The sequence below is a fragment of the Euleptes europaea genome, chromosome 21 (genome assembly GCF_029931775.1).
Source record: "Euleptes europaea isolate rEulEur1 chromosome 21, rEulEur1.hap1, whole genome shotgun sequence".
Taxonomy (NCBI): Eukaryota; Metazoa; Chordata; class Lepidosauria; order Squamata; family Sphaerodactylidae; genus Euleptes; species Euleptes europaea.
Genome location: NC_079332.1, coordinates 10,559,585 through 10,586,892, shown reverse-complemented (window position 1 = coordinate 10,586,892; position 27,308 = coordinate 10,559,585). Strand labels below are relative to the sequence as shown.

Sequence of the window (27,308 nt, the reverse complement as noted above, 5' to 3'; positions counted from 1 at the left end):
CGCTCAGGAGGACGAGTGAAAGTCGGCTGTATTTGGTTTGTGGGAAAGGCTCTCCGCGTAGCTTGGTTTTTTTTAATAAAAAAATAATCAAAGTGCATAGCGAGACCAACATCAGAGACCTCCTCGTTGACGATAAGACCACGACAGCCCCGACGTAGGCACCCTCCCGAGAATGCGCCGTGCGCTCTGCTCTCCTTCATGACCGAGTGAAGCTGGCGTAGGTGGTCGTCAGCCTGGTAAGCACACTTTCCCAGCAAATAGAAGTCCGACTATTGTAAAGAAAATGGATAAGACAAAGAGTACGTAGGACGACCCGACCACGGTGTTGTTCGGCAGTTTATAAGGCTGGCCGCCCACTTCGTTGATGTAAAAACCTATCGGGAATATTAGGGCCGCCATGCAGAACAGGATCACTGGAAGGAAAGAGAAGTCAGGTTAGTGCCAGGACAAGTTAACGGATCTGGGAACATACACTGCCGAGTCGGTCTGTCTCTGTCCTGACTACTCTAGCAAACAGACCAGCTTTGTTCTGCTGGTGTGTGTGTTAGGTGCCGTCGAGTCGCTTCCGACTCATGGCGACCCTATGAATCAACGTCCTCCAAAAGGTCCTATCGTTCAGCCTGGCTCAGGTCTTGCAAACTGAGGGTGTTGGCTTCCTTTATAGAATAAATCCTTCTCGTGTTGGGTCTCCCTCTTTTCCTGCCGCTGTCAACTTTTCCTAGCATGACTGTCTTTTCCAGTGACTCTGGTCTTCTCACAATGTGACCAAAGTATGATAAGCCTCCGTTTAGTCATTTTAGCTTATAAGGACAGGCTTGATTTGATCTGGGACCCGCCGATTTGTCTTTCTTGTGGTCCAGGGTATCCGTAAAGCTCTCCTCCAACACCACATTTCAAAGGAACCTACTTTCTTCCTGCCGGCTTTCTTTATTGTCCAACTTTCACACCCATACATAGAAAGAGAACTGAAACACAAGCCGCTAGAGGGCGCTTACGAATTTCCATTGATAACAAGACGCCCAGAATAAGCGGCGACGGAAGTGGGAGGACCCTGAAAACTGCAAGTGGGAGGACCCTGAAAACTTCCTTTTTTCCCCTTGTCAATTTGATACTGACCTACGATGACCCCGCAGGGTGCCAAGGCAAGAGGCGAGCAGCAACCCTGGACTTCCTCGGTGGTCTCCCGTGCAAGTGCTGACTCTGCTTGGCTTCCAAAATCTGATGACATGGGGCTAGCCTGGGCTACCTATCTAGCAAGCCCTGAATTCAAGCGGCTTTTCAGTGTCAAACTGGGCTGGTTGCTTGGCCAACACCAAGGAACTACCAGTGGTGTGTGTGTGTTTTGAAGTTCTGCCATTCCTCTTAATTGGTTTCAAGTGTTTGTACCCCTACCTTTGACACAACCCAAAGGACAGTAGTGTCATAATTGGCATCAAATTTAGTTACAGCGGAAGGGTACAATTCAGGCTGAGAATCGTTCAGGTGAGGAAAGGCAGGCCCTGGGGAATTCCTTCTTCTCCGGAATCGCCATCTTGCTCTGCTCTTTGGCCCTTGAGAGTTTCTTCCTCCTCTCCCGCGCTGGGGAAGGGGAGAGCAAGCAGGCAGGCTTCCTACGCATCAGGAAGAAGCTCCCTCCCAGGCTGCATTTTGATTCAGCTGAGCTGAGCTGGGGACCACAGGCAGGGGTGAGTTTAAACTTTGCCTTTCTTAAAACGCTGGGAAGCCTAACTAAACTGAGAATTTAACTGAGGTTTGCTGGGAGAGGGTTGTGATTGTTGTGCCGGTGGGTGATTAAGGTTGATTGCTGCCTGAAAGCTTGATTGTTTCCTTGTTAAGTGGGGTTGTTGTGAGAGGTGGAGGCTGTGAGCATTTAAATTCCAAGGCTTCTGCTCGCCAGATGGCTAAACACATCAAAACAAACAATAAGAAATTCTTTAAGTATATTAGGAGTAGGAAACCAGTTAGGGAAGCGGTTGGACCACTGGATGACAATGGGAGTAAAGGAACTCTAAGGGAGGATAAAGCGATTGCTGAAAAACAATGAATTCTTCTCATCTGTCTTCACTGTTGAAGATACAGGGCAGATTCCTTCTCCTAAACAGAGATTTTGGAGAGGGGAAAACGAGGAACTGAGGCAAACAGTGGTAACAAGGCAGGAAGTCCTAGAATCATCTAGACAAACTGCAAACTAACAAGTCACAGGGACCAGACGGTATTCATCCTAGAGTTCTTCAAGAACTCAAATGGGAAATTGCTGAACTTCTAACAAAGATATGTAATATGTCGCTTCGATCAGCCTCTGTACCAGAGGACTGGAAAATGGCCAATGTAACACCCATTTATAAAAAAGGTTCCAGGGGGGATCCAGGAAATTACAGGCCAGTTAGCTTAATGTCTGTTCCGGGTAAATTGGTGGAAAGCATTTTTAAAGATAGAATTGTCAAGCATATAGAAGGGCAAAGTCTGCTGGGCAAAACCCAACATGGCTTCTGTAAGAGTAGGTCCTGTCTCACTAACCTATTAGAGTTTTTTGAAAGCGTCAATAAGCATGTGGACAGGAATGAGCCTGTGGATATTGTGTATTTCCAAAAAGCTTTTGACAAAGTCCCCCACCAAAGACTGCTAAGCAAACTTCATAGTCACGGGCTAAGAGGACAAGTCCTCTTATGGATTGAGAGCTGGATCTGTGTTGGAACCGGTGCTTTTCAACCTGTTCATCAATGACCTGGAGTTGGGGTTAAACAGTAAAGTAGCCAAGTTTGCAGATGACACCAAATTATTTAGGGTGGTTAAAACAAAATCGGACTGTGAAGAGCTCCAGAAGGATCTCTACATACTGGAAGAATGGGCATTAAAATGGCAAATGAGTTTCAATGTGAGTAAGTGTAAAATGATGCATATTGGGGCAAAAAATCCCAACTTCACATATGTACTGATGGGATCTGTGCTGGCAGCGACAGACCAAGAAAGGGATCTTGGGGTGGTAGTGGATAGTTCAATGAAGATGTCAACCCAGTGTGTGGCTGCTGAAAAAAAGGCAAATTCCATGCAGGCCATAATTAGATGAGGAATAGAGAATAAAACTGCTGATATCATACTGCCCTTGTACAAATCTATGGTGAGACCACACTTGGAATACTGTGTACAGTTCTGGTCACCACACCTAAAAAAGGATATTACAGAGCTTGAGAAGGTGCAGAAAAGAGCAACCAAAATGATTAGGAGACTAGAGCAACTGTCCTATGGGGAGCAGTTAGGACGCTTAGGGCTGTTTAGCTTGGAAAGAATGCGGTTAAGGGGAGACATGATAGAGGTCTATAAAATTATGCATGGTTTGGAGAGAGTGGACAGGGAGAAGTTTTTCTCCCTCTCCCATAATAATAGAACACGGGGTCATCTGCTAAAGCTGGAGGGTGTAAGATTCAAAACAGATAAAAGGAAGTATTTTTTCACACAACGCATAGTTAAATTGTGGAACTCCCTGCCCCAGGATGTGGTGATGGCTGCCAGCTTGGAGGGCTTTAAGAGGGGAGTGGACATATTCATGGAGGAAAGGAGTATTCATGGCTATTAGTTGGGATGGATGCTGGTCATGATGCATACCTGTTATCTCTAGTATCAGAGGAGCATGCCTATTATTTTGGGTGTGGTGGAACACGGGCAGGATAATACTGCTGCAGTCATCTTGTTTGTGGCTTCCTAGAGGCACCTGATTGGCCACTGCGTGAGCAGACTGCTGGACTTGATGGGCGTTGGTCTGATCCAGCAGGGCCTTTCTTATGTTCTTATGTTCTTATGTCCCTCCTACAAGAGACGCTCGGGAGCAAAGCCACACCAGCGGGGCCCGGCGGAGGAGGCCCAAAACCAGCGGGATCAGACTCAAGGGTCCGTCTGGTCCAATGCCTGTTTTCCCCCATGGCAGCCCCCCCCCATGCCCCTGGAGAGGCACACGGCAAACGTCAGCCGGAAGTATAGCCGCCTCTGAACAGAGTGCCGTTTAATCATGGAAATCTCGAGCTGTTGAAAGAATGAGGGCGCCATGAATTCAATCGAGGCCCTTTTTAAAGCCGTCCAAGGTGATGGCCGCCGATGCCTCTTGCAGCAGGGAATCTCATAAGCAAATTACGCACTGTGTAAAGGAGGACTTCGATTCGCCTCTCCTGACCGTGAAGTCCATGGACTTCAGTGAGTTGTAGAAGCAATCATATGGGAGTAGCAGTTTCTCTCTTTCCAAAATGTGCATAATTTTATAAGCCTCTATTACGTCCCTCCCTAAGTCAATGGGGGGGGGGGCAAAGAGAAGAATAAGAAGAGTTGGTTTTATACGCCAACTTTCTCTACCCCTTAAGGAAGAATCAAACCGGCTTACAATCACCTTCCCTTCCCCGCCCTGCCATAGCCACCCTGCGAGGTAGGTGGGGCTGAGAGAGCTGCGACTAGCCCAGGGTCACCCAGTTGGCTTCATGTGTAGGAGTGGGGAAACCAACCCAGTTCTCCAGATTAGCCTCTGCCGCTCATGTAGAGGAGCAGGGAATCAAACCCGGTTCTTCAGATCAGACTCCACCGCTCCAAACCACCACTCTTAACCACTACACCATGCTGGCGGTTGCAGCAGAATCTGGAAACCCTTGGCCCAAATCTCTACTCTACCATTTTCCCCCTTTTATTTTCTTTCTTAATTAAAATAAGATACATAAAGTAAAAACAAAAATATAACAACAATGGTGGTGGATGTATACATTTGTTTCTATAAATGGTTTCCAAATATTTAACAAATAAATCTATGAGCCATTGCTATCTGTACACTATGCGTTCAAATACTGATAGGGTTCTAAGGTCCTCAGTCCGCTGATTTACCAGAGGTGGGATTTTACCTTTCCAATGTTGTGATAAGAGTCTTTTAGCTGTACTAGGGCACAGAGGGTCCATTTCCGTTGACCAACGGTTAGCCTCCAAGAGACAGGCAGCGGTCTGCTGTGAAGTCTGCAGGGTGACACTCTCAGCCTAAACTACCTCACAGGGTTGTTGGGCAAATAACGTGTGTGTGTGTGTTTAAATCGGAAAGGGAGAAAGGAAACAAAATCAGAGCAGTGACTGATGTTTTAATCCACCCACATTTGGCACAGACCAGCTACGTATTAATAGTCAAGGCAGGCTGCTTGGGGTAGAGCCAGCGTGGTGTAGTGGTTAAGAACAGTGCTTTGGAGCGGTGGAGTCTGATCTGGAGAATCAGGTTCGATACCCCACTCCTCCACATGAGCGGCGGAGGCTAATCCGGTGAACTAGGTTAATCTTGTGACCTGGGTTGGTTTCCCCACTCCTCCACACAAAGCCAGCTGGGTGACCTTGGGCTAGTCACAGCTCTGTTAGAGCCTCAGACTTTTCTCTGTTTGGTACAAAGGGAAAAAATGATGGGAAGGGAGAACTATATTCTCCACCACTAAAACAAACAACACCCAAACTGTTTAGCCTTTCCTGGTAGGGACGGAGCTCCGACTCCCAAATCGTTCTGGCGGCCCCTTCCCCTGTACACGAGATCTCTTTTTCGACGTGAGGGTGTTCCAAATGAGACTGCTGACTCGCCACGCCAGCAGGCCTCCTTGGGAGCCGGAAAGGCACACTTACTTCCAGTGAACGCTATCCAGCGGGCATACTTGGTTGCTTCTCTCCGCCAGTGGGAAGCCACTAACAAGCCGCATGTGACAGTCAGGGAAATGATGCCCATGATGATGAAAAATAAGGTGGTGATCCACTCTGGGGGCAGCCGGGGAGGGATGCAGGTCCTGTCACGTCCGTGGATGGTTTGACACTGTCGCACAAGGCCAACGGTGAGAGCACCTGCAATGGCACACAGAAGAACATGAGAAAAGCCCTGCTGGGTCAGACCAAAGCCCACCAAGTCCAGCAGTCTGTTCACCCAGTGGCCAACCTGGTGCCTCTAGGAAGCCCACAAGCAAGACGGCTGCCGCAGCAGTATCCTGCCTGTGCTCCAGAGCACCTAATATAATAGGCATGCTCCTCTGATCCTGGAGAGAAGGCAGGAAGGCAGGAGGGAGGGAGGGAAGGAAGGAAGGAAAGAAGGAAGGAAGATAAGAACAGCCCTGCTGGATCAGACCAAGGTCCACCAAGTCCAGTGGTGTGTTCACCCAGTGGCCAACCAGGTGCCTCTAGGAAGGCCACAAACAAGACGACTGCATCAGCATTATCCTGCCTGTGTTCCATGGCACCTAATACAATAGGCATGCTCCTCTGATCCTGGAGGGAGGGAGGGAGGGAGGAAGGAACGAACAGCCCTGTTGGATCAGACCAAAGTCCATCAAGTCCAGCAGTCTGTTCACATCGTGGCCAACCAGGTGCCTCTAGGAAGCCCACAAGCAAGGCGACCGCAGCAGCACCATCCTGCCTGTGTTCCACAGCACCTAATATCATAGGCATGCTCCTCTGATCCTGGAGAAATAGGTATGCGTCATGACTAGTGATCCGACATGGTATGGCAAGCGCAGCAACTAAATGGCTGCCACAGGAGGAAGAGCTGGCCTCAAAATGATTGCCACAGTCACATGTTACAGATCTTTGTGCGGAGGTGGCAGCTGCTGCCAAAGCAGCATTTTTTTAAAAAAAAATCTACCCGGCCAATCAAATCTCCGTCATTCAGAACCTGGACCCATCTACTTCCTAAATGACACTTGGCAGGCGCCAGCAAAGGTGTTGGTGGGCTCCACGCTGCCCACGGGCACCCCTGATCCAAGGCAGTGCGATGGCAAAAAAATTACGTCCCCTGCCCCTTCTGCAGCCTTGATGCCATTCGTAGGCTATTCATAGTGGTTAAGAGTGGTGGTTTGGAGTGGTGGACTCAGATCTGGAGAACCGGGTTTGATTCCCCACTCCTCCACATGAGCGGCGAGGGCTAATCTGGCGAACTGGGTTTGTTTCTCCACTCCTACACTGAAGCCAGCTGGGCGACCTTGGGCTAGTCCCAGCTCTCTCCGCCCCACCTACCTCACAGGGTGTCTGTTGTGGGGAGGGGAAGGTGATTGTAAGCCGGTTTGAGTCTCCCTTAAGTGGTAGAGAACGTCGGCATATAAAAACCAACTCTTCCTCTTCTTCTAGGAAATCTGGCCCTCCACTTCCCACAAAGCTGATCTAAGGCTAGATTGATACGGTCTCCTGTTGATAAGCAGCTGGAGAGATTAGTGGGATTTTGCGAGTTAACTGAGAGTTTAGTGGGATTTTGCGAGTTAACTGAAGAGTGCGGCTGAGCGTGTCCCTAAGGGGGGGGGGGACCCTCACGGTTTGATCTTTTAAAGAGGCATTTAAGAGTTAATTTCAGACTCTTTCCGAGGCACAAGGCCTACTTGGGAGCACTGCAGAGATGCAGACAAACGGAAAAGGTCATTTGTCACCGCTGAGAACGCCCAACGCAGGAGCCAAAGCTGAAGGTTCCCGGCGGTTTGCCTTCAAGCGGCGTCTTCGTTTTCCAGAAAATTAGGCTGAGATTATTAATTACATGGCCTTCTTCTCTGAACTTATCTTTACTGGGCAACGGAAGAGCTCCGTTGGGGGGGGGGGGGGGAGAAACCGACGATCAACACGCCTTTTGTGTGCGGCGAAGGGAGGGGGGAAAGAAGGAAGTTTCAAATGTTTCCTATTAATTAAAGCAAGGAATTCTAGCGTCGAAGGAACTCTGGTTAGGGCTTCGGAGCTGAAAATGATTTTATAACTCGATGCCGATTACCCGAGAAGACCAGTTCCCCTGCTCATGGCGAACCCACAAATATTAAACACCGCTGCTATTTCTGCCCTGCTTTCCTGCGGTCGGAAAGCTCGCCCCTCTGTCTCTCCAACGCCGTTTTTGTTCTGATCCGTGACCCGAGAAACGCCGACTCTCCACACCGATGGGCGTTTGCTCCTGTGGTTGTGTGTTGGGGGGTAATCGCTCCTTACGCAGGAGGAAGACATTTGCTCGGGAGGAGAGTCATCAGCGTCTACTTGACAAGGGGCTTGGAGGAGAAAAAGATATAGGGATGGAGGTAGGGAAGCAAGGGATCAGAAAACGGCCCTTGGAGACACTTGGTGGGGAAGGAAGGGGGTGAGAGGGCAATTCACATGGGCAGAAACACCGCTGGCTCGGAAGGGGCACGCTGGGTGTTGGGCTCTTTGCACACCAATATGGCCTTGCTGAAAGGCTGCAACTATGTATTCACGTGGGAACCTACATGTTACACCATTTACAGGACTGTTATTAATTCAGACTGTAGAGGCAAGAAGAAGAAGAGTTGGTTTTTATATGCCGACTTTCTCTACCACTTAAGGCAGAATCAAACCAGGTAACAATCACCCTCCCTTCCCCTCCCCGCAACAGACACCCTGTCACATGAACACATGAAGCTGCCTTATACTGAATCAGACCCTTGGTCCATCGAAGACAGAATTGTCTACTCAGACCGGCAGCGGCTCTCAAGGTCTCAGGCAGAGGTCTTTCCCATCACCTACTTGCTTAGTCCTTTTAACTGGAGATGCCGTGGATTGAACCTGGGACCTTCTGCGTGCCAAGCAGATGCTCTGCCACTGAGCCGCGGCCCCTCCCCTGTCAGGTAGGTGGAGCTAAGAGAACTCTAAGAGAGCTGTGACTAGCCAGCTGGCTTCGTGTGCAGGAGTGGGGGAACAAATCCAGTTCGCCAGATTAGCATCTTGCCGCTCATGTGGAGGAGCGGGAAATCAAACCCGGTTCTCCAGATCAGAGTCAGGTCAGAAGGGACCGTATGTTTGAATGCTCCCCCGTATCAGAAATATCTCACCCTTAATAAATACAACGAGGTGAAGGTGAGGATAGAACAGTGGCTTCTAACTTTTCTGAGCCTGCGGGCACCCTTGAAATTCCCACACAGATGTGGCTTCCTTTGTGTCACCCTATATCATGTAGCGTGCCCCATATAACAGTTCCAGAACAGCATATAGTGAGTTCCCAGTGTGGGCTACCCTCTCCCCCACACACACACACACACAGAGAACATAAGCTGCCACCGTGGAAGATCTCCCCACTACGAGCGCGTGGAACGCAAGGCGGTGCATTTCCCCAAAGCTCCTTCAAGCTGCGGTCGGCAATGGAGGCGGCATATGAATATTTCGTATCAATAAACAGAGTGAAGCGATAGCTTGGATCCGCCAAGCTGCAAGACTGGGGCTTTCCTACCTCCCACAACCGGTTCCTATGCTCCCTGCCCACACACACACACAGAAACATTTCTGAGGATCAGTAGAAGGGCGCTCTGGAACGGCGTGGGATGCGCACAGACCAGCCGTGACGTCAGTGGCCAGAATTGAGGCGGGAGATAAAGCAAAACCTTTCACCCAAAGGCTTGGTGGGGTTATAACACTGGGGCCGCGCAAGAATAAAATAAAAATGGTGTCACCAGATCAGCTATGGGGAGGGAAAAGATACCGGACGGAGAGAATCACACCCTTTGAAGTGCTCGGATTTGCCTTCGGCGCTGTCAGAGCCCACAACGACCTTATTAATCTCCTAAAACACACAATAGCTTCTGTCCATCCAGAGAATTCTCAGCCCAACCCAGAGAGGTTTGTGCCTTTAAAAAATGCATGAATGGAAAGAGCGGCCAGGAAGGTGGAACGTCCAGGAGCCAGTGAGGAGGGGTAATACAGTCCAGCTTTATCCTGCGTGGTTTTCCTGGATGGAAAGTATTTCCACCCCTGGAGCCGAGCCGCTGACCAAAGGGATGGCTGCTGTTTACCCTGTTGGGGAGAACCCAACCCCTCCAGCAAGTGTCAATCGCTCATGTCTATCCTGCCCTTTGTGCAAGCGAAACTCCTGGGCAGTGTGCATGGTTTTCCTCCGCTCGCCCTGCGCCGTTTTATCCTTACAATGAGAGCTTCAGCAGATAACCCCTTCCGCTCTGGCACCCGAGCGCTTGAATTATTAATTTAAAAATATTTATCTTGTGCTTTTTTCTGCCCAACCTAGTCGTCCACAGCAGCGGCGCCAGGGAACCGAAGCGCAGGCCTTCTGTTCTGATAAGAATCAGCCCGCATGTCGACCGGCGAGGCCTCTACGCACTCAAAGAATGAACGCCCAAAAGAGAGCTATGCTTTGGGAGCCCTTTTGCGACAGAAACGTTTTCCTGCTGTTTGCAGATAAAGGAGCTCATTCACGGCCCTGCCCCAAATCTCCGTAGGGGAAGCTCAACCCAGACCACCCTCAGAAGGTGGGGAACTGACAATTCAACCTCTGTTTGGACATGGCCCTCCGATTGCAACAAGCCAGCATTGTTCTGGCGAGGGTTTAATTGAGCGTCGGGGCGAGAGAGCGGCTTCTCCTCCCTAGAAAGGGCTGTTCTCTTTGGGTGCTGGATGAATTCACGGGGCGGGAGGGGGGCACGGGATGCAAAGAATGAAGACTCTGATGGAATCTCTTCTTGTCACGGGTATCAAAAGGATCACTGGTCTGTTTCCGCTCAGTTAAGCACGCGGTTCCCAGAGGCCCTCCGCCGGCCAGGAAAGCTGGCTGGTGCCGGGGAGCCGCCTCGGGGAGAGATTGCAGTGTGACTGAAAGACTCGTGGCTGGGAAACCCACACAAAATCGACTCATCTCGGCCAAGGATCGCCCATGCTGAGCAGTGCAGCCCACCGGCTCTGGGACACAAACAAGCCGCACTTCCTGAAATTGAACACATGAAGCTGCCTTATACTGAATCAGACCCTTGGTCCATCAAAGTCAGTATTGTCTACTCAGACCGGCACTGGCTCTCCAGGGTCTCAGGATGGGTCTTTCACATCACCTACCTGCCTAGCCACCTTAACTGGAGATGCCGGGGATTGAACCTGGGACCTTCTGCATGCCAAGCAGAAATATTTTCATCGTGTTGGGTTTTGGGCATGTTGATATGGTAGACCTTTCATTCGATTGTTGCCATTATTCTTGATTGATATTTCTTAGACCTCGATATAGAATTGTGAGTTTCTACTATTCTGTTTCATCCAATTTGTGTGTGTGTGTGTGTTTATAGTATACGATTGTAATTTGGACATTATTTGGTCATAGTACTGTTTCGTTTTTCCCCAGTCCTCAAAAGGCAGCAGAATGTAGAGTGCATTACAGAGGCTAATCTGGATGTCATCAGAGAGTGGATTACCATGGACAGATCCTGTTTCCCGAGGAATGATCTCGTCTAGGGAACAAATGAAAGCCAATAAAAGATGCTAAGAGCTGCAGAGAGAAGCCTGAGCTTCTAACCATATGCCCGATTGGACACCCCCCCCCCGCCCCCAAGAAGGGAATCTTGCCTTCGAAGGAAGTGTAACCCCTTCCTCAACAGACTCCTTATTCTATGATAGGCTTCACCACTGACCAACCGAACCTCTGTCTCGCCCAGGTTGAGATCCCGTTTATTGGGCCTTGGCCATCCTATGACTTTCCCCAAGCGCCTGTTCAGGGCTGCCACGGATTCCCCGAGCCAACTGTCAAGAAACAGAGCTTGGCGTCGCCAGGGTATCGACAGCAACCGACTCCAAACCCCTGCGCCAATCACTCCCAGTGGTTTCGTGCAGAAGTTCCTAGGCACGGGGAATGGAAAGGAGCCCTGAGGGAGCCCACAGCATCAATTCCGCGGGGCCAAGAAGTGGTCCTTCAGCACCACCTTTGGGAGCAGATCCACTGGGGTGAAATGTCCCCCCCCCCCCAATGCCCCAAGTTTGGGTCTGCTTCAGAGGAAAGTCTATAGCTGAAAACATGGTTTGGCCTTTGCATCGCTATGGAAATTTAAATGGTAAAGGTAGACCCCTGTGCAAGCACCGGGGCATTACTGACCCATGGGGTGGCGTCACATCCCGACATTTCCTAGGCAGACTTTGTTTTACAGTTGGTTTGCCATTGACTTCCCCAGTCGTCTTCCCTTTACCCCCCAGCAACCTGGGTACTCATTTGACCCATCTTGGAAGGATGGAAGGCGGAATCAACCTTGAGCCGGCGACCTGAAGCCGACTTCCGTTGGGATCGAACTCAGGTCGTGAGCAGAGCTTTTGACTGCAGGACTGCAGCCTACCGCTCTGCGCCATGGGGGAAATTTAGGAACAGGTGAATTGGCAAGAGGGCATTCAGTTCATACTCTGAAGCGTCGGCTGGCGCATTCCGAAAAGATGCGATATCTGCTGGCTCTTTCCTGGAAGCCGCTGACGCGCCACATTGTGAAAGCTCCTTGTCATCTCCCGTCACCTAGATGGTTCTGCCATTTCAAACCTGGTCGCTTGCGCGAATAAGTCCAACGCTTCTTTCTTTTTATGTCGCGCACGCCACATCTGAGGCAATTTAAAGGAACGGGGGCAAGGGGGGGAAGCAATGAGGAACAGACGCCTCGCTGGTTTCGTGCAGGTGGAAATACCTTTGACAGCCAAACTACTTCTGACTCCCCCAGATCCTTCAAAAGCCGGCAAACTCCGGTTTCCTAGGTAACAAAAGAGGAAACTGCATACAATGAAGGGAAGAAAACAGACGGATGTACTTGCTCTGTAACCCACCCCCCGCCCCCATTCCTAACACCTTTGAATTATTTAAAAATATTGCAGGGCTCAGCGTGGCATCAACCACGACACACACAACCCTCAAGTCAAGTAGACTGGCATGATGAATGATCCGTACTGCAGCAGCAGCTAAAGAACCGTGGGCCTTTCTTCCCCAGGGGCGTTCAACGGGGAAAAGCCAGGCCCAGAAGAGTGTGGGGATGCTGCCGGCCACAAGCTAATTGCCTGACACAAGCTGCCGTGAGCTCAAGGAGGCTGGAAAGCAGACAACAGAATCTGTTCTCAGCTTTAGGCCACAGGCACAAATAAACGGGTGCTTCTCAATGAAAAAAGAAAAAGACGACCATAGGAGTTGGAACACAAGAACGTAAGAAAAGCCCTGCTGGATCAGACCAAGGCCCATCATGCCCAGCAGTCTGTTCACCCAGTGGCCAACCAGGTGCCTCCAGGAAGCCCACAAGCAAGACGACTGCAGCAGCATTGTCCTGCATGTGTGCCACAGCACCTAAGATAATAGGCATGCTCCTCTGATATTGGAGAGGAGGAAGAAAGGAACATAAAATAACCCTGCTGGATCAGACCAAGTCCAGCAGTCTGTCTACACAGTGGCCAGCCAGGTGCTTCTACGAAGCCCACAAGCAAGATGAATGCAGCAGCATCCTGCCTGTGTTCCACGGCACCTAAGATAATAGGCCTGCTCCTCTGATCCTGGAGAGAACAGGTTTGCATCATGACCAGTATCCATTTTGACTAGCAGCCATGGATAGCCCTCTCCTCCATGAACAAGTCCACTCCCCTCTTCAAGCCTTCCAAGTTGGCAGCCATCACCGCATCCTGGGGCAGGGAGTTCCACAATTTAACTATGCGTTGTGTAAAGAAATACTTCCTTGTATCTGTTTTGAATTTCTCACCCTCCAGCTTCAGCAGATGACCTCGCGTTCTAGTATTATGAGAGGGAGAAAGGCTTCTCCCTGCCACTCTGTCCATACCATGAATAATTTTTATAGACCTAGTTAGAAATCAACAAGCTATGCCTCGGAAATTATCCAGTTTACAGCTATGTAAATTGGCCTAGAAATACCTCTGTCATTTAGAGGGATCTTTGTTTTGTTTCTGGTGGTGGTGGGCTGAGAGAGTTCAGAGAGAACCGTGACTGGCCCAGGGTCACCCAGCAGGCTTCACGCGGAGGAGCGGGGAATCGAACCCGGTTCTCTGGTTTAGAGCCCGCAGTTCTTAACCACTGCACCACGCTGACTCACGTCCTGTCTCTAGATGGTACTTTATCGATATTGCAGAAGGCGTATGTCCTGGTGTGGTTCTGCCCTCTGCAAATTTTGCAGGTACTTCTGCTTAAGAAACACCGTTTTTAAGGCACGTGGCTAGATGAGTCTAGCAACGGGGTTTCGGGAAAACAGATCCGTCCCGGAGAATCACAGGACTGCACTTTTAACGGCGCAGGCCCACGCCAACCTACTACACTCTAAGCCCACCGACTTCTGCGGGCTCAGGTTGTCGTAACCGTGCATGGGGGAGTCATGCCAAGGCTGCGGCTCTCCTCCAATAAAACACAAGTCCGGGGGCACTGAAAAGAGTAAGCTCCCGCTAGCCGGATTTACTCCTGAGCGTTTCTGGACAGAGAGACAGGTCGCGTGTCATTTGTTGTCCCCATCATTTTCTTCCCATCCCATGCTCCTTGGGGGGGGGGAGCTTGCCATTCACCGCCCCCCCCCACAAATGTTCTACTCCAATTAGTTAACGGCAGGGGTCAGGAGACCCCTCGCGAGACGGAAGAGGCTCGGGGAGCCATGCAGTTCTTGTCTCTGCAGATGGACTGGGGTCAGCTGGAACTAAAAGGGTCAAAGCATTTGCTTGAAACCACAAGAAAATAAATGTGTGCGCGGGAAGGGGTTATGTGGGGAGGGAAGGGCCAGAGGATCGACAGTATAGCTTTATGCTTCAAACAAACAAACAACCCCCCCCCCCGCCAAATCTCTCCATTCAGAGAACAAGAAAGGTTTCAGGGCTTAACTTCTCATACTAGTTTCGGTTGTGTATGGAGGACCACATTTTGGGGGGAGCTTCCATCTGCCACCTGGCACAGGTTTGGGTCCCCCCCCCCATCTGTTGATTGTGAGAAACAGCCCACGAGCATACACCCTGGCAACATCATTACTTGTTTTCTCCCTATTTTATCTTACAACATCAGCCCCCGGGATGGTATACTGGAAGCACAGGAATCTCTCTGCCGGTAATGAAAATATTCTTCGACAAGGAAAATATGGTCTCCCTTCAAAAACAAACTAACCCACCAGTCTGAAAATGTGAAAACATCTTTTCCCTACACACACGCCCCCTGCAAACAGGGTGCACTTTGATTCCCTGCGCTGCAAACAGGAAGGATTTTTTTTTTGTTAAATATGAATTTAAAAACTGACACTGGTGCTATTCCCAAAGAGTTTCTTTGCAGAGGAGACTGTACACCATTTCCCCCCCTGACTGGAACCAATTCCCAACTGCCCTTCTGATGATGTTAGTTGAGAACACATATATGCAAAACTTGGCATCAGAGACAACTGCTTCAGTTCTCCCTTGGCCCTTCTGGCAGGTTGTTCAGGTCAGATTAAGACACTGGCGTGTTCAGACTTATATCCTACGCTTATAACTCCGAACGCTGCATCATTCAACATCTAGGCAGACATGCGGTAAAGCGCATTAATGCTTATTTTACATTCAGAGGAAGGCCGGAACAAAAGGCATCAATCACAGATTTCCCCGTCTAAGGGGAGCAGGTGCTAATATTAGTCACCCTTCCCCCCCTCCCATCTTTGCATCACGAATTATACTAACTGAGTGAAATTCTGAAATTCACTAGCATTGTGGAACGGCCATCGATCCTGTAATTCAGCATCTCTTCATCTATTTATCTAATAATACACATGGATGATGCCCTCATCCTGTGATGATTTTTTTTTAAACCCACACAATGGGTCCAGCCAGGCAAAGGAAGAAGAGTTGGTTTTTATATGCCGAGTTTCTCTACCACTTAAGGCAGAATCAAACTGGCTTACAGTCACCTTCCCTTCCCCTCCCCACAACAGACACCCTGTGAGGGAGGTGGGGCTGAGAGAGCTCTAAGAGAGCTGTGACTAGCCCAAGGTCACTCAGCTGGCTTCGCGTGTAGGAGTGGGGAAACCAACCCGGCTCACCAGATTAGCATCTTGCCACTCAATGTGGAGGAGTGGGGAATCGAAACCGGTTCTCCGGATCAGAGTCCACCGCTCCTAACCACCGCTCTTAACCACCACACCACGCTGGCGCGCCATATGTGGTGGCGGAAAGTGCCGTCAAGTCACAGGCAACTTATGGCGACCTTGTAGGTTTTTTCAAAGCAAGAGGCGTTCAGAGGTGGTTTCCATTACCTGCCTCTGTGTAGCAACCCTGGGCTTCGGGCTTCTGCAAACCTGGGGCATCGCCAGATTTTACAACACCACATAATGTGTTTTAAGTGGCAAGGAGTCGTGGGGTTAAAAACTGGGAACAGAGATAACCTGTGCATGCACAGACATTACCAAAAGGAACAGCGGAGTTTCTGGCCAGCGGAGATGGTGCGCTGAACGCGTCGTGGGACCTCAGTCGCTATTTTCGGTCACCAAGGCAACCTCTCTCTGTGACAAGGCATCATCGTGCTGCTCGGAGCCAGGAGGAGGTTTTAGCACCCTCTGCCAGGCATCGGATCCCAAGGGGATTGCCCGGTAGTTGGGCAAACATCACTAGATCCTTTGGCACGACATGAAGAGGGAGACTTGCCGACTGGAGGGATTACGTCAGGCCGTTGGAAATCGGTTTCATTCTCGTCTTGCCCTGTATATCTTGAAGACAGCTCAGTGGTTTGTGGGCCTCTCTTTCCCTCTGCTCTCCAGCAATACCACACAGTGACAAGCCGCCGCCACGGCCCGGTTTGGTGTGGCAAGAGGCCACAAGGAGAGGAGGAGACACCGCTGCTAAAGTCATCTGGTAACCACCCCTGCTCCTTTTCCAATCGTGGCAGGGCGCGCACCACCTGCAATCTTCCGAGAGACAGCCCCGGCCCGCACGCCAGGGCAGCGAGGGCGACCAGGCAGCTGTTCGGTTCTGCGTAGCCCGACTATATTTGGCTGCCAGCAGAAATGTAAAGTGATCCCAGTCGCTGGCGAGCATCAAAAGCCAGAGAGAGAGAGTTCTCAAAGTGGGGAACAGATTCCCCCATGGAAGGCAGAGAGGGGGGAAAGCAATGGCTTGCGATGCTCATCCCAGACAGATTTGGGCATGTCAGGATCCGGCCATGAACCTCGCGCTCTCCTCTTTGCTGTCGGCGCAAAGGGCACCGCGTTCTCACACCATCTGCCCATTGTATAAGAGCGCATGGAGTGCCCTTATGCCCGCTTCTTCTTCCTTCTCTCCCCCCCGCCATATAAGAAAAATTGCAAGCATACACAATACTTGAGAAAGAGTTGCAAACTGCTGCACCCTACTTGACCACAGCACATACATCTTTCATTTTTGCCACTTGAGAGGGAGGAAAAATAAAAGACAAGGAAGCACATTATTGGGACAGAATCGTGATCACAAGTTTCTCATATATCTGCTGGCGCTCAGCCAATGTACCCCATCTCTGAAACTGTTCTGTGAAGTTTGGGCATTCTTACCTGCTTCTTGCCCTTGGGCTCCAGCACACACTACCCAGTGATATGGATTGTGTGTGTGTGTAAAGTGGTGTCAAACCACAGCTGCGTTACGGTGACCCCGTAGGGTTTTCAAGGCAAGTGACCTTTGGCCGCCACATTATGCCAAAAGCTGTCTCTTCCCGCTTGTTACAATTCAGCTGTAATGGCTAACCAAGGAGCCGCATGGTGCAGGGTGGTAAGCTGCAGGACTGCAGTCCAAGCTCTGCTCACGACCTGAGTTCGATCCCGACGGGAGTCGGTTCCAGGTAGTCGGCTTAAGGTCGACTCAGCCTTCCATCCTTCCGAGGTTGGTAAAACGAGGACCCAGCTTGCTGGGGGTAAAGGGGAGGTGACCGGGGAAGGCACTGGCAAACCACCCCGTAAAAACAAAGTCTGCCTCAGAAACGTCGGGATGTGACGTCACTCCATGGGTCAGGAATGACCCAGTGCTTGCACAGGGGACCTTTACCTTTTAATGGCTAACCAGTCTTTTTGTTATTCGCATCCACGCTACGAGAGAGAGAGGTGCAGAAAACAGAGCCGGATACCTTGCTTTTTTAAAAAAGCGGGGCATTAGCCAAATCTGCCGGCGGAGTCCGGCAACCACGCTCCGCCGCTTCCCCCGGCAAATCAAACACAGTTTGCTTTTAACACAAAGCACAGCTCCCCTTTTCGCTCGCCACCACAAGGCCTTCGAAGCACGAGCCAAGCCGGAAAAAGGAAGCCTGTTCGCCCAAAAACGATTGCTGAGCCCAGCCACCTCCCCACCTCATCGGCTCTCAATCAGGAGGACCCAACGGTACCGGTGACGGCAAGCGAAGTCATCGTGTACTACATAAATGCCAAGGTCAATTTCATTATAAGTTCCCCAAGCGCTCTGGCGCATCACATTTCGTAAAGGCTGCGCCACTGTTCATTTCAACGCCTCTCGCCGGCACATTGCAGAGCATCTTTGGAGGCGCAGCGAAGGGCGCCGCGCTTCACCGGCGCATTGCTCCAGGAGGACGGAGCGAAATTAAGTTTTCGGGCCAAGTATTAGCCTGACCTAATTAGCAAAACAACATCTGTATTGAATTTCTCATTCCAGCCCATCTTCTTTTGGCAACTTCAGAGACGAAGGAACGGATGTCGTTAGTATAATGTTTTCTGTTTATTGCTCCCATTTATCCAGCAATTCCTCCTAAACGCCCAAGATACATTTGATTAGAGCCACGATCCCTGAATGAAGAGTCAGAAGTCATCTAGCGGATAGTGGGAATTCTAAAAGTGGGTCACCAGAAGGTGAGAAGGATATAAAGGGGAAAAGGGGAGAAGACCATGAAGCTGGTTAGATGGCTAGGACACCCCCCAAGTTCCAGATAGGCATCTGGATAAGGCTGGTGATCCCCCCTGCTATAAAGGTTATCTGCTTTTTAAAAAAAAAAACAGCTGAGAAAGATCATTGCCTAAGGCCTCAAAAAGCCACAGCCAGGCAGAAGACACAATGGAGTAAGGTTTAGACATAATGGTAAACCATGGTTTACTGCCATAGAGATAACCCTACAGGATGCCCAGGATTATATACTTCTTCCTCGCACACAGCCCAGAGAGACCTAGAATCATAGAGTTGGAACGGACCACCAGGGTCATCTAGTCCAACCCCCTGCACAATGCAGGAAATTCGCAACTACTTTCCCCTCGCACCCCCAGTCACTCCATGCCCAGAAGATGGCAAAAAAACCCAAAACCCCTCCAATCTGGCCTGGAGGAAAATTGCTTCCTGACCGCCACTTTCCAGGCAAACCACAGTTTGTCATGGCAAACTAAATCACAAACTCTGGTATGCACTTGGCCCTACAAGTCAGGATTCCGAACTGTGACTTCAGCTTGGTTTGGAGGGGAAAGTGCAAACCCGGACTTGAGATTTTGTTTGAAACGACGAATTCAGATTTGCCAGGACAGCTGATATCTTTCATTTGATCATGGTTGGGTGTGTGTGTGTGAAGACGACCCAAGCACACAACGGCCCATTCTTTCTTCTGAACTCCACAGGCACTTGACAGGTTTAATTCCCATTTGAAAAGTAACAAGCTGATTCAAAACGATCTTGAGATACAGCTTTCACCACTGGTTCCCTGTTGCATGGATGTACCGAAGGGGGATGGAATCTACAGTTTCTGACGGGTGGGGGAACTGAGCAAACAGCCACCTTTAAATCTGTAAATAGCAAATCGCCTGCAATTGTCAAGAGTAACTATAACCAGCATGGTGTGGCATGATGTAGTGGTTAAGAGAGGTGGTTTGGAGCGGTGGACTCTGAGCTGGAGAAGTGGAGGAGTGGGGTTTGATTCCCCACTCCTCCACATGAGCGGCGGAGGCTCATCTGGTGAACCGGGTTGGTTTCCCTACTCCTCCACATGAAGCCAGCTGGGTGACCTTGGGCTAGTCACAGATATCTCAGCCTCACCTACCTCACAGGGTGTCTGTTGTGGGGAGGGGAAGGGAAGGTGACTGTAAGCCGGTTTGATTCTCCCTTAAGTGGTAGAGAAAGTCAGCATATAAAAATCAACCTTCGTCTTTAAATCTGTAAATAGTAAATCACCTGTAATTGTCAAGAGCAACTCTTCCACCCAAGGTAGACGGCAGGGCAAAATATTTCCAGACTCTTATTATTATTATTATTACTATTATTATCTTGATATGCTACCCGCGACCCACAAGGAAAACGCGTTAGAAAAGCTTAAAGATGCCAGCACAGGGAAGTCGACTAGATTGGCAGCTTAAAAAAAATCTCATTAAAATTTTAGAACTTATTACTGTCACAGTAGAGCGGCTTATAGGGCTATTTAAATGGGGGGGGGGATAAGAACAAGGTCACTCGTGAGGTGTATTACATTTCACCGGAGAGCAATCAACAGAGTTGACTATTCAGCAGTGAAGGCACAGTGACAAGCCAGAATGCCAATTACGAGCAACACGGGCCTTATACAGAAAAGGGGCATCGACCTAAGCAGTTGCAAGCAATCCCTGTTTTATGAGCTCCCCCCGCCCCGAGGGATTTTGCAGCGAAGTCCCGACGTCTGGGATAAGTTAATAGCAAGAGCTATAACGCAGCTCCTTTTTGGATTGCGGGCTGGCGAGACAGCGGTTGGACTACTGCTTCAGAGGCAACCGGAGGGGCGCCCGTTTCAATGTCACCGTGCACCCAAGCATCCTTCTTGGTATGCAGAATGAGTTGGTTCCAGGAAGAAAGCAAGTCTCCCAACGTGTCCAAGTCATAAGCGATTAAAGCCATAGCTTTTACATGTTAAATAAGTATGGGAATGGGGCAAACTGCTTGTACATTGAACAGCGACGTTTCAATGTAACCATAGGGGAAAAAATCAATCAAATCCTGGTATACAACAGGGGATTTCACCAACCTAGGATCAAGCTTCTGCCCTCATGGAGTGGTAAAGTCTGATCTGGAGAACCGGGTTTGATTCCCCACTCCTCGACATGAGCGGCGGAGGCTAGTCTGGTGAACTGGATTTGTTTCCCCACTCCTCCACAAGATGCCAGCTGGGTGACCTTGGGCTAGTCACAGGTCTCTCAGTCCCACCTACCTCACAGGGTGTCTGTTGTGGGGAGGGGAAGGTGATTGTAAGGCGGTTTGATAGAGAACGTCGGCATATAAAAACTAACTCTTCTTCTCATATTGGTAGCATATGTCACAAGCAAATAGTCAGATCACCTCCAACGGCATGTGCTGGGTAATGCGACCCCCCCCCCAAGCACCACCCAAACACAGAATGCAGAATTGAAATCTCCTGAGAGTCTCAGCTTTTATTTATTTTCTAAAAAGCAGGTCAATGGCAGAGGCTGTAATCCCCCCCCAAGAAGTGGTTGGGTTACTACCCAAGTGAAAATGTGTGGTCTCCACCAACCTCTCTCCTCCCCTAACTACACAGAACTTCAGAAGTGGTCCTTCCTGGGTGATCCCCACTAGGGAGAGGGAAGCCCCCCCGCCCCCACACACACAAGTTCTCCAAGGAAGAAGGGAGTGGTGCTTTGCACACCAGGCCGGGATTTTTCAGAAGGCACCAGCATTGCCTTTCTCCTACTGCCTTCTACCAAAGTCCAGGAGAAGGGCAAGTTGGTAGAATAGTCCAGTCTTTCAGTGTCTTGGAATAAGACCCTGTGTCCTGTTTGTGTCAGTTCATGTTCAGCCACTGCTGATTTCTCAGGTTGGCCAAGTCTGCAGTATCTTTCATGTTCTTTTATCCTTGTTTGTCAGACTGCACAGAGAAGCCATTGTAATTCATAAAATCAGCACAACTTTAACAGAAAAGAAGAGAGTTTAAGAATGAATAAGGCTTGGCTTCCTGTCCTGAAAACCTCCAGACTAACAAAGACTACAGTCAACAATAGCCATGCAGATTAGCTTTGGATTTCACACATTAACAGATCACTTCAGGATACAATGGTTCCATATTAACATACCACACCCTCATTAGCACATTATCTTGATACTTAGAGGACAATGATTAGCACATTACCTTTGATACTTTTTGCAGGACAATGATTCAGCTCAACCCAACCCCTTTCTGACTATATATTACTCTTCCTACACACTTGACACTGAGAGACACTGTCCTTCAGCGTTACTCCTCTGAAGATGCCTGCCACAGCTGCTGGCGAAACATCAGGAAAGAAAATACCAAGACCACGGTTACACAGCCCGGATAACCTACAAGAACCAATGAACTTTGACTGTGAAAGCCTTCAACAAGGTCAATCTGATCTACGCTAACTGGCAGCAGCTCTCCAAGGTCTTCTGTTAAGGTCTTTCGCATCATTTGCTACTTGATCCTTCCAAGTGGAGATGCGGGACCTCCTGTATACCGAGCAGGTGCTCTATCAGTGAGCCACAACTCTCTTCCAAAATCCTCCACCCTCCCAACCATGGTGGTAACTCTTCTTTGCCAGATACATCCTGGAAAAGGAGACCAAGCCCTATGAGGAAAGGTTGAGGTAGTTGGGAATGCTTAGTCTGGAGAAGAGGAGGTTGAGGGGGGACATGATTGCTCTCTTCAAGTATTTGAAGGGCTGTCACTTAGAGGAGGGCAGGGAGCTGTTCCTGTTGGTAGCAGACTTGCAATAATGGGTTTAAATTGTGGGCGGAAAGATACCGGCTGGATATCAGGAAAAGGTTTTTTACAGTAAGAGCTGTTCGGCAGTGGAATCAGCTACCTAGGGAGGCGGTGAGCTCCCCCTAACTGGCAGTCTTTAAGCAGAGGCTGGACAAGCACTTGTCAGGGATGCGCTAGGCTGATCCTGCATTAAGCAGGGGGTTGGACTAGATGGCCTGTGCGGCCCCCTTCCAACTCTATGATTCTATATGGCTCACACGTGACTTTCACTTACACATTTAAAATATGCATTAAAAAGAAAAGAAAAAGGCACACCACGCCCCAGAGAAGGGCTAAGGCCGGTAACAGTCTGTGAAATGTGTGAATGCTTATAGCCACTTACATTCAGGGCACTGACTGGTAACAACTCTTCTGGGTCTTATGCAGAGGTCTTTCACATTACCTACTGCCTGGTTCTTTTTTTCCTGGAGATGCTGAGGGTTGAACCTGGGACCTTCCTTATGCAAAGCAGAGGTTCTTCCACAGAGCCACACAGCCCTTCCCCCATTGCACTGCACACAATTTAGGACATTAAGTATCTACAGAACCATGGTGGCTGCTTTTGGGAAGCAGAGATGACAGAAAACTGGGCCCTTGGACAGGAAAATGTCAACAATACTTTCTAGAAGTTAACTCTGAAGTTCAGCCCTGACTCTCCAAGTTTGACCAGGATGACAATATTGCCTCTTTTTTAGAAAGCCGCTTGGGGAACCCTGGAGTCAAGATCACAGGAAGGCCTCACAGCTCACCAAACACAATCTCTGTGAAGGGATATGCTGGATTGTAAACAAGAAGAGTTGCTTTTTATAGGCCAACTTTCTCTACCACTTAAGGAAGAATCAAACCTGCTTACAGTCACTTTCCCCTCCCCACAACAGACACCCAGTGAGGTAAGTGGGGCTGAGAGAGCTCTAAGAGAGCTGTGACTAGCCCAAGGTCACCCATCTGGCTTCGGGTGGAGGAGTGGGGAAACAAATCCAGTTCTCCAGATTAGCCTCCGCCGCTCATGTGGAGGAGTGGGGAATCAAACCCGGTTCTCCAGATCAGAGTCCACCGCTCCAAACCACCACACCACGCTGGCTCCTAGGTTGTCTCTTTTAAGTGGAAATACTTAAGAACAATCCTGAGTATTCTGAGAAGAAAGATGTTTACTTTCATAAAACCAACTGTTCTTTGAAATCAAGTGTCCTGTGCATTCAAGCATAATAACTATATTTCGTCACTGACAGATATAGAGTGTTCACCGTCACAAAATTAAAGACTGTCAGAAAGAAGCCAAATCTCTCAAAGGAGTCCAGTCCCGTCTGGGCTATCCGGCAGACTCCAGCACAAGCCAACCCCATGAACTCAGCGGCGTTAATTAGAAGTCTATTCTTGGCCGATGCACCTCCGGGCGTTGCAATTTCAGTCCTTACTTCACGTAGCCTCACCCACACACAGAACAGTTACCAGCCCCAGTTGCGTCAGAAACAACAAAAACACCAGCACCAAAGGCATCTGACATCCCAGCATAATGTCTCGGGCAGCTGCTCCTCATTACCACGTTTACAAAGCAAACAGTAATGCGGTTCAGAATTAATCTGGCTGGGGGGGGGGAAATCAATTCCCGCAAGCAGCATTTCGCACCTGCAGTGCACCTGCATTAATATAATTAGGTAACAATCAGGTCCCCATTCTTCAATACCTTATACATTCTTCAATACATGACCAAATGCGTCCTAGGCATTCACTGACCAACAGGGCTGATGTCATCTCCTTCCCAATAAGAACCATTTAACACACACCCAGTTGCAAGTAAAGTATTCAAAATACTCTTTTTCATAAGTGATGCCCTTTCCGCCACCCCTCACTCGTGCTTCACATGAAGCTGCCTTATACTGAATCAGACCCTTGGCGCATCAAACTCAGGATTGTCTACTCAGACCGGCAGCAGCTCTCCAGGGTCTCAGGTAGAGGTCTTTCGCATCACCTACTGCCTAGTCCCTTTAACTGGAGATGCTGGGGATTGAACCTGGGACCTTCTGCATGCCAAGCAGATGCTCTACAAACTGAGCCACAGCTCCTCCCACTCCCGTTCTGGGCAATACACTGCCACACCGCAACTGCATCTGGCAAAGTTTTAGACAGACTCTTCTACGCCTTCTGTCTTTGTGGCTGTTTCATTCCTGCTTTTGTTTTCAGCTCAATATTTTCAACTCGGCTGCCTCCTGCCAACGGCTTGGACGGCACTTTGCTGACAAATGAGAAATCCCTTCCTTACCTGGAACGACCCTGGCTTGCAAAAAACAAAAACAAAACACCCAGACTTTCTCCTGCTACCCCTCTCATCTGCATGGGACGAGAGGCATTGTGGCTCCTCTTCTTTTATGTGACATCAAATAGGAAACCCAAATACAATCAGGTATTCAGATGGCTTACCCACGCAATCGGCACAGAAGTTATCCGCCCTTTCCACGGCTCATCTGATAGCCATTCAGTCCAGCGTAGCTGCCAGAATAACTCTGGTTCTGCTATTTGCCTGTAAAACCCTGCTGCCGAAGCCGCATTGGGACTTCACGTCCATCTCTCAAAGGCACACTTTCACGAGGCAACGCTTCCATTAACATCCATTGTCCAAAGATTATATTTCTCAATGCACGCTTAGTGGGGTTTCCCCCCCTTCTGGCACAGCACAATTTCAAGAAGCTCCTGTCTGCAAATCCTCTGCAATCTAAAACAGCCCGCGGGGCCGCTTAGGGTATTTGTATCCTCACCCTTCCAACAAGGAGTTCAAGCAAGCTTATGCGGTACTTCCTTTTTCCAGTTTATCTGACAACGATCCTGCAAGGGAGGCTACGTGGAGAGTGGTTGGCCCAAAGCCACCCGGTAGGTAGCCATTAAATCAGGGGTGTTGAACTTATTTGGTATGGGGGCCGGATATGACGTAAATGACACTTGGTCGGGCTGGGTCATGCCTCACCAGCCCAGATCGGGACTGGGGTGGGGGAGGCTGCCTCATGGGCTGGATAAGAGCTCTCAAGGGGCCAGATCCGGCCCGCGGGTCGTATGTTTGACACCCCTGCATTAAATGTTGAAGCAATTAAACAACAAAGATTACTTTACTGTTTATAGTTTGCTATAAAAATGTTAATGTTTCCCAGCGCTTGGCAAACTGTCAGAGGGTTACCTGTGCCTTTCTGGATGACCTGAGCCTGCAGAAACGGCCGGACATCTGAACACCAGACTGACACTGGAGCACCAGAATGCGTTAATTTACCTCAACAAAAATAAAACCAGTAGTGCAATGGATCATTCACAAGAACGCATCAACGGATAGATCCCATGCTGGTTACCATTTAGACATTGTGATTTTCAACCATTTAAACAGCCAGTTTATGAAACAAAACTGACACCTGGGGTTGCCAGCTCTGGGTTGGGAAACACCTGGAGGTTTTCGGGGTGGAGCCTGAGGAGGGCGGGGTTTGGGGAGGGGCTTCAATGCCATAGAGTCCAAAAGCCAAAGCGTCCATTTTCTCCAGGTGAACCTATCTCTTATCGGCCGGAGGCCAGTTGTAACAGTGGGGGATCGCCAGCTAGCACCTGGAGGTTGGCAACCCTATCGACACCCTACTGCTCTATCCTCCAGGGTGGCCTTGTCAGGTAAGTTGAGGCTGAGAGAGAGAGAGGCTGGCCCAAGGTCACCCACGACAGTTCCCTTCCTCCGTCCCATATTTACAACAACCCTGAGAGGTAGGCTTAGGATTGCCAGGTCCCTCTTTGCCGTTGGGGGTGGAGCCTGAGGAGGGCAGGATTTGGGGAGGGACTTCAATGCCATAGAGTCCAATTGCCAAAGAGGCCCATTTTCTCCAGGGGAACGGATCTCTATCGGCTGGAGATCAGCTGTAATAGCAGGAGATCGCCAGCTAGTACCTGGAGGTTTGCAACCCTAGTTAGGCTGGGCAGGGAGGGAGGAAGCGAGCGGCCCAAGGTCACCCCATGGCCAAGCAGGGGCTTGAACCCGGGTCTCCTGGATCTTACCAGGACTGCCCCCCCCCCATGAATAGCCTGCTGTGACAGGATCCAGCCGGGAGCAGAAAGGAAGAGGGGGCACATGCCGGCCTCGGGTAGGATCAGCCCCTCCGGATTCACGGCGAAGGGGCTCCAGCCCCGCTGCCCCCCCCTCACAGCCAGCCCTCCAGCCCCCCCCCGCCCGCTCACCCGCCGACTCGCCGGTGTTGATCCAGTCCGGGTTGGCCAGGCTGGCGATGGCGAAGATGTCCGCGGCCAAGAAGAGGCATCCTGAGATGATGGTCAGTTTGTCCATGTCCTCCGGCTCCGGCCTCGGCCCGGCGGCTTCCCACAGGCGGGGGCCCGGGCCGGGGGAGGCTCCTCACAGCCGCGGCTCCATGGCTCGCCCCCCCCGCTCCGCCGCGGCCTCCTCGGCGCCCCCCCCGCCGCCGCCCGTCCCGCCCCGACTCGGGACGGCGCCGGAAGCAAAACCGCCGCGACCCGGAAGCGAAGGCCCCAGCTCGCGTCCTCAGCTCCCCGCGCGCCTGGCCCCGTTCACGCTGGGCCCCAGACGGGGCGGGGCTTCGGAGGAGGCGACGCTGAATGGGGGAGGGGCTTCGTCGACACGGGCCGCGAGGCGAGAGAGCCTTTGGGGGCGGGGCTTCCTGGGAAAGGGGGCGGGGCTTAAAGGAGGAGCTTCCTCCAGCGGGGGAGGGGCGGGGCTTGTGAGAAGGACAGTCGCTGAGGGTGAAGTTGAAAGGGACCGCGAGGAGAAAGAGCCTTTGGGGGCGGGGCTTCCTGGGAAAGGGGGCGGGGCTTAGAGGGGCTTGTGAGAAGGACAGTCGCTGAGGGTGAAGTTGAAAGGGACCGCGAGGCGAAAGAGCCTTTGGGGGCGGGGCTTCCTGGGAAAGGGGGCGGGGGTTAAAGGAGGGGC

The 27,308-nt window shown here is 50.4% G+C and overlaps 1 protein-coding gene across 1 annotated transcript; it reads right to left on the bottom strand.

Annotated features, from left to right (window-relative positions):
* MOSMO (modulator of smoothened) lies at window positions 1–26,790 on the bottom strand. The gene is made up of 3 exons (XM_056866379.1): window positions 26,585–26,790; window positions 5,626–5,838; window positions 1–413 (listed from the first exon to the last, which is right to left on the bottom strand). The coding sequence occupies exons 1-3, from the start codon at window positions 26,688–26,690 to the stop codon at window positions 229–231; spliced, it is 504 nt and encodes a 167-aa protein (XP_056722357.1). The 5' UTR covers window positions 26,691–26,790; the 3' UTR covers window positions 1–228.
* Between the last annotated feature and the right edge of the window lie 518 nt (window positions 26,791–27,308).

Coding starts and splice junctions, on each gene's coding strand:
- MOSMO (XM_056866379.1), bottom strand. CDS start 26,690: ATGGACAAACTGACCATCATCTCAGGATGCCTCTTCTTGGCCGCGGAC. Junction 5,839..26,584: donor CAACACCGGCGAGTCGGCGG/GTGAGCGGGCGG, acceptor GTGCCATTGCAG/GTGCTCTCACCGTTGGCCTT. Junction 414..5,625: donor CTGGATAGCGTTCACTGGAA/GTAAGTGTGCCT, acceptor CTTTCCTTCCAG/TGATCCTGTTCTGCATGGCG.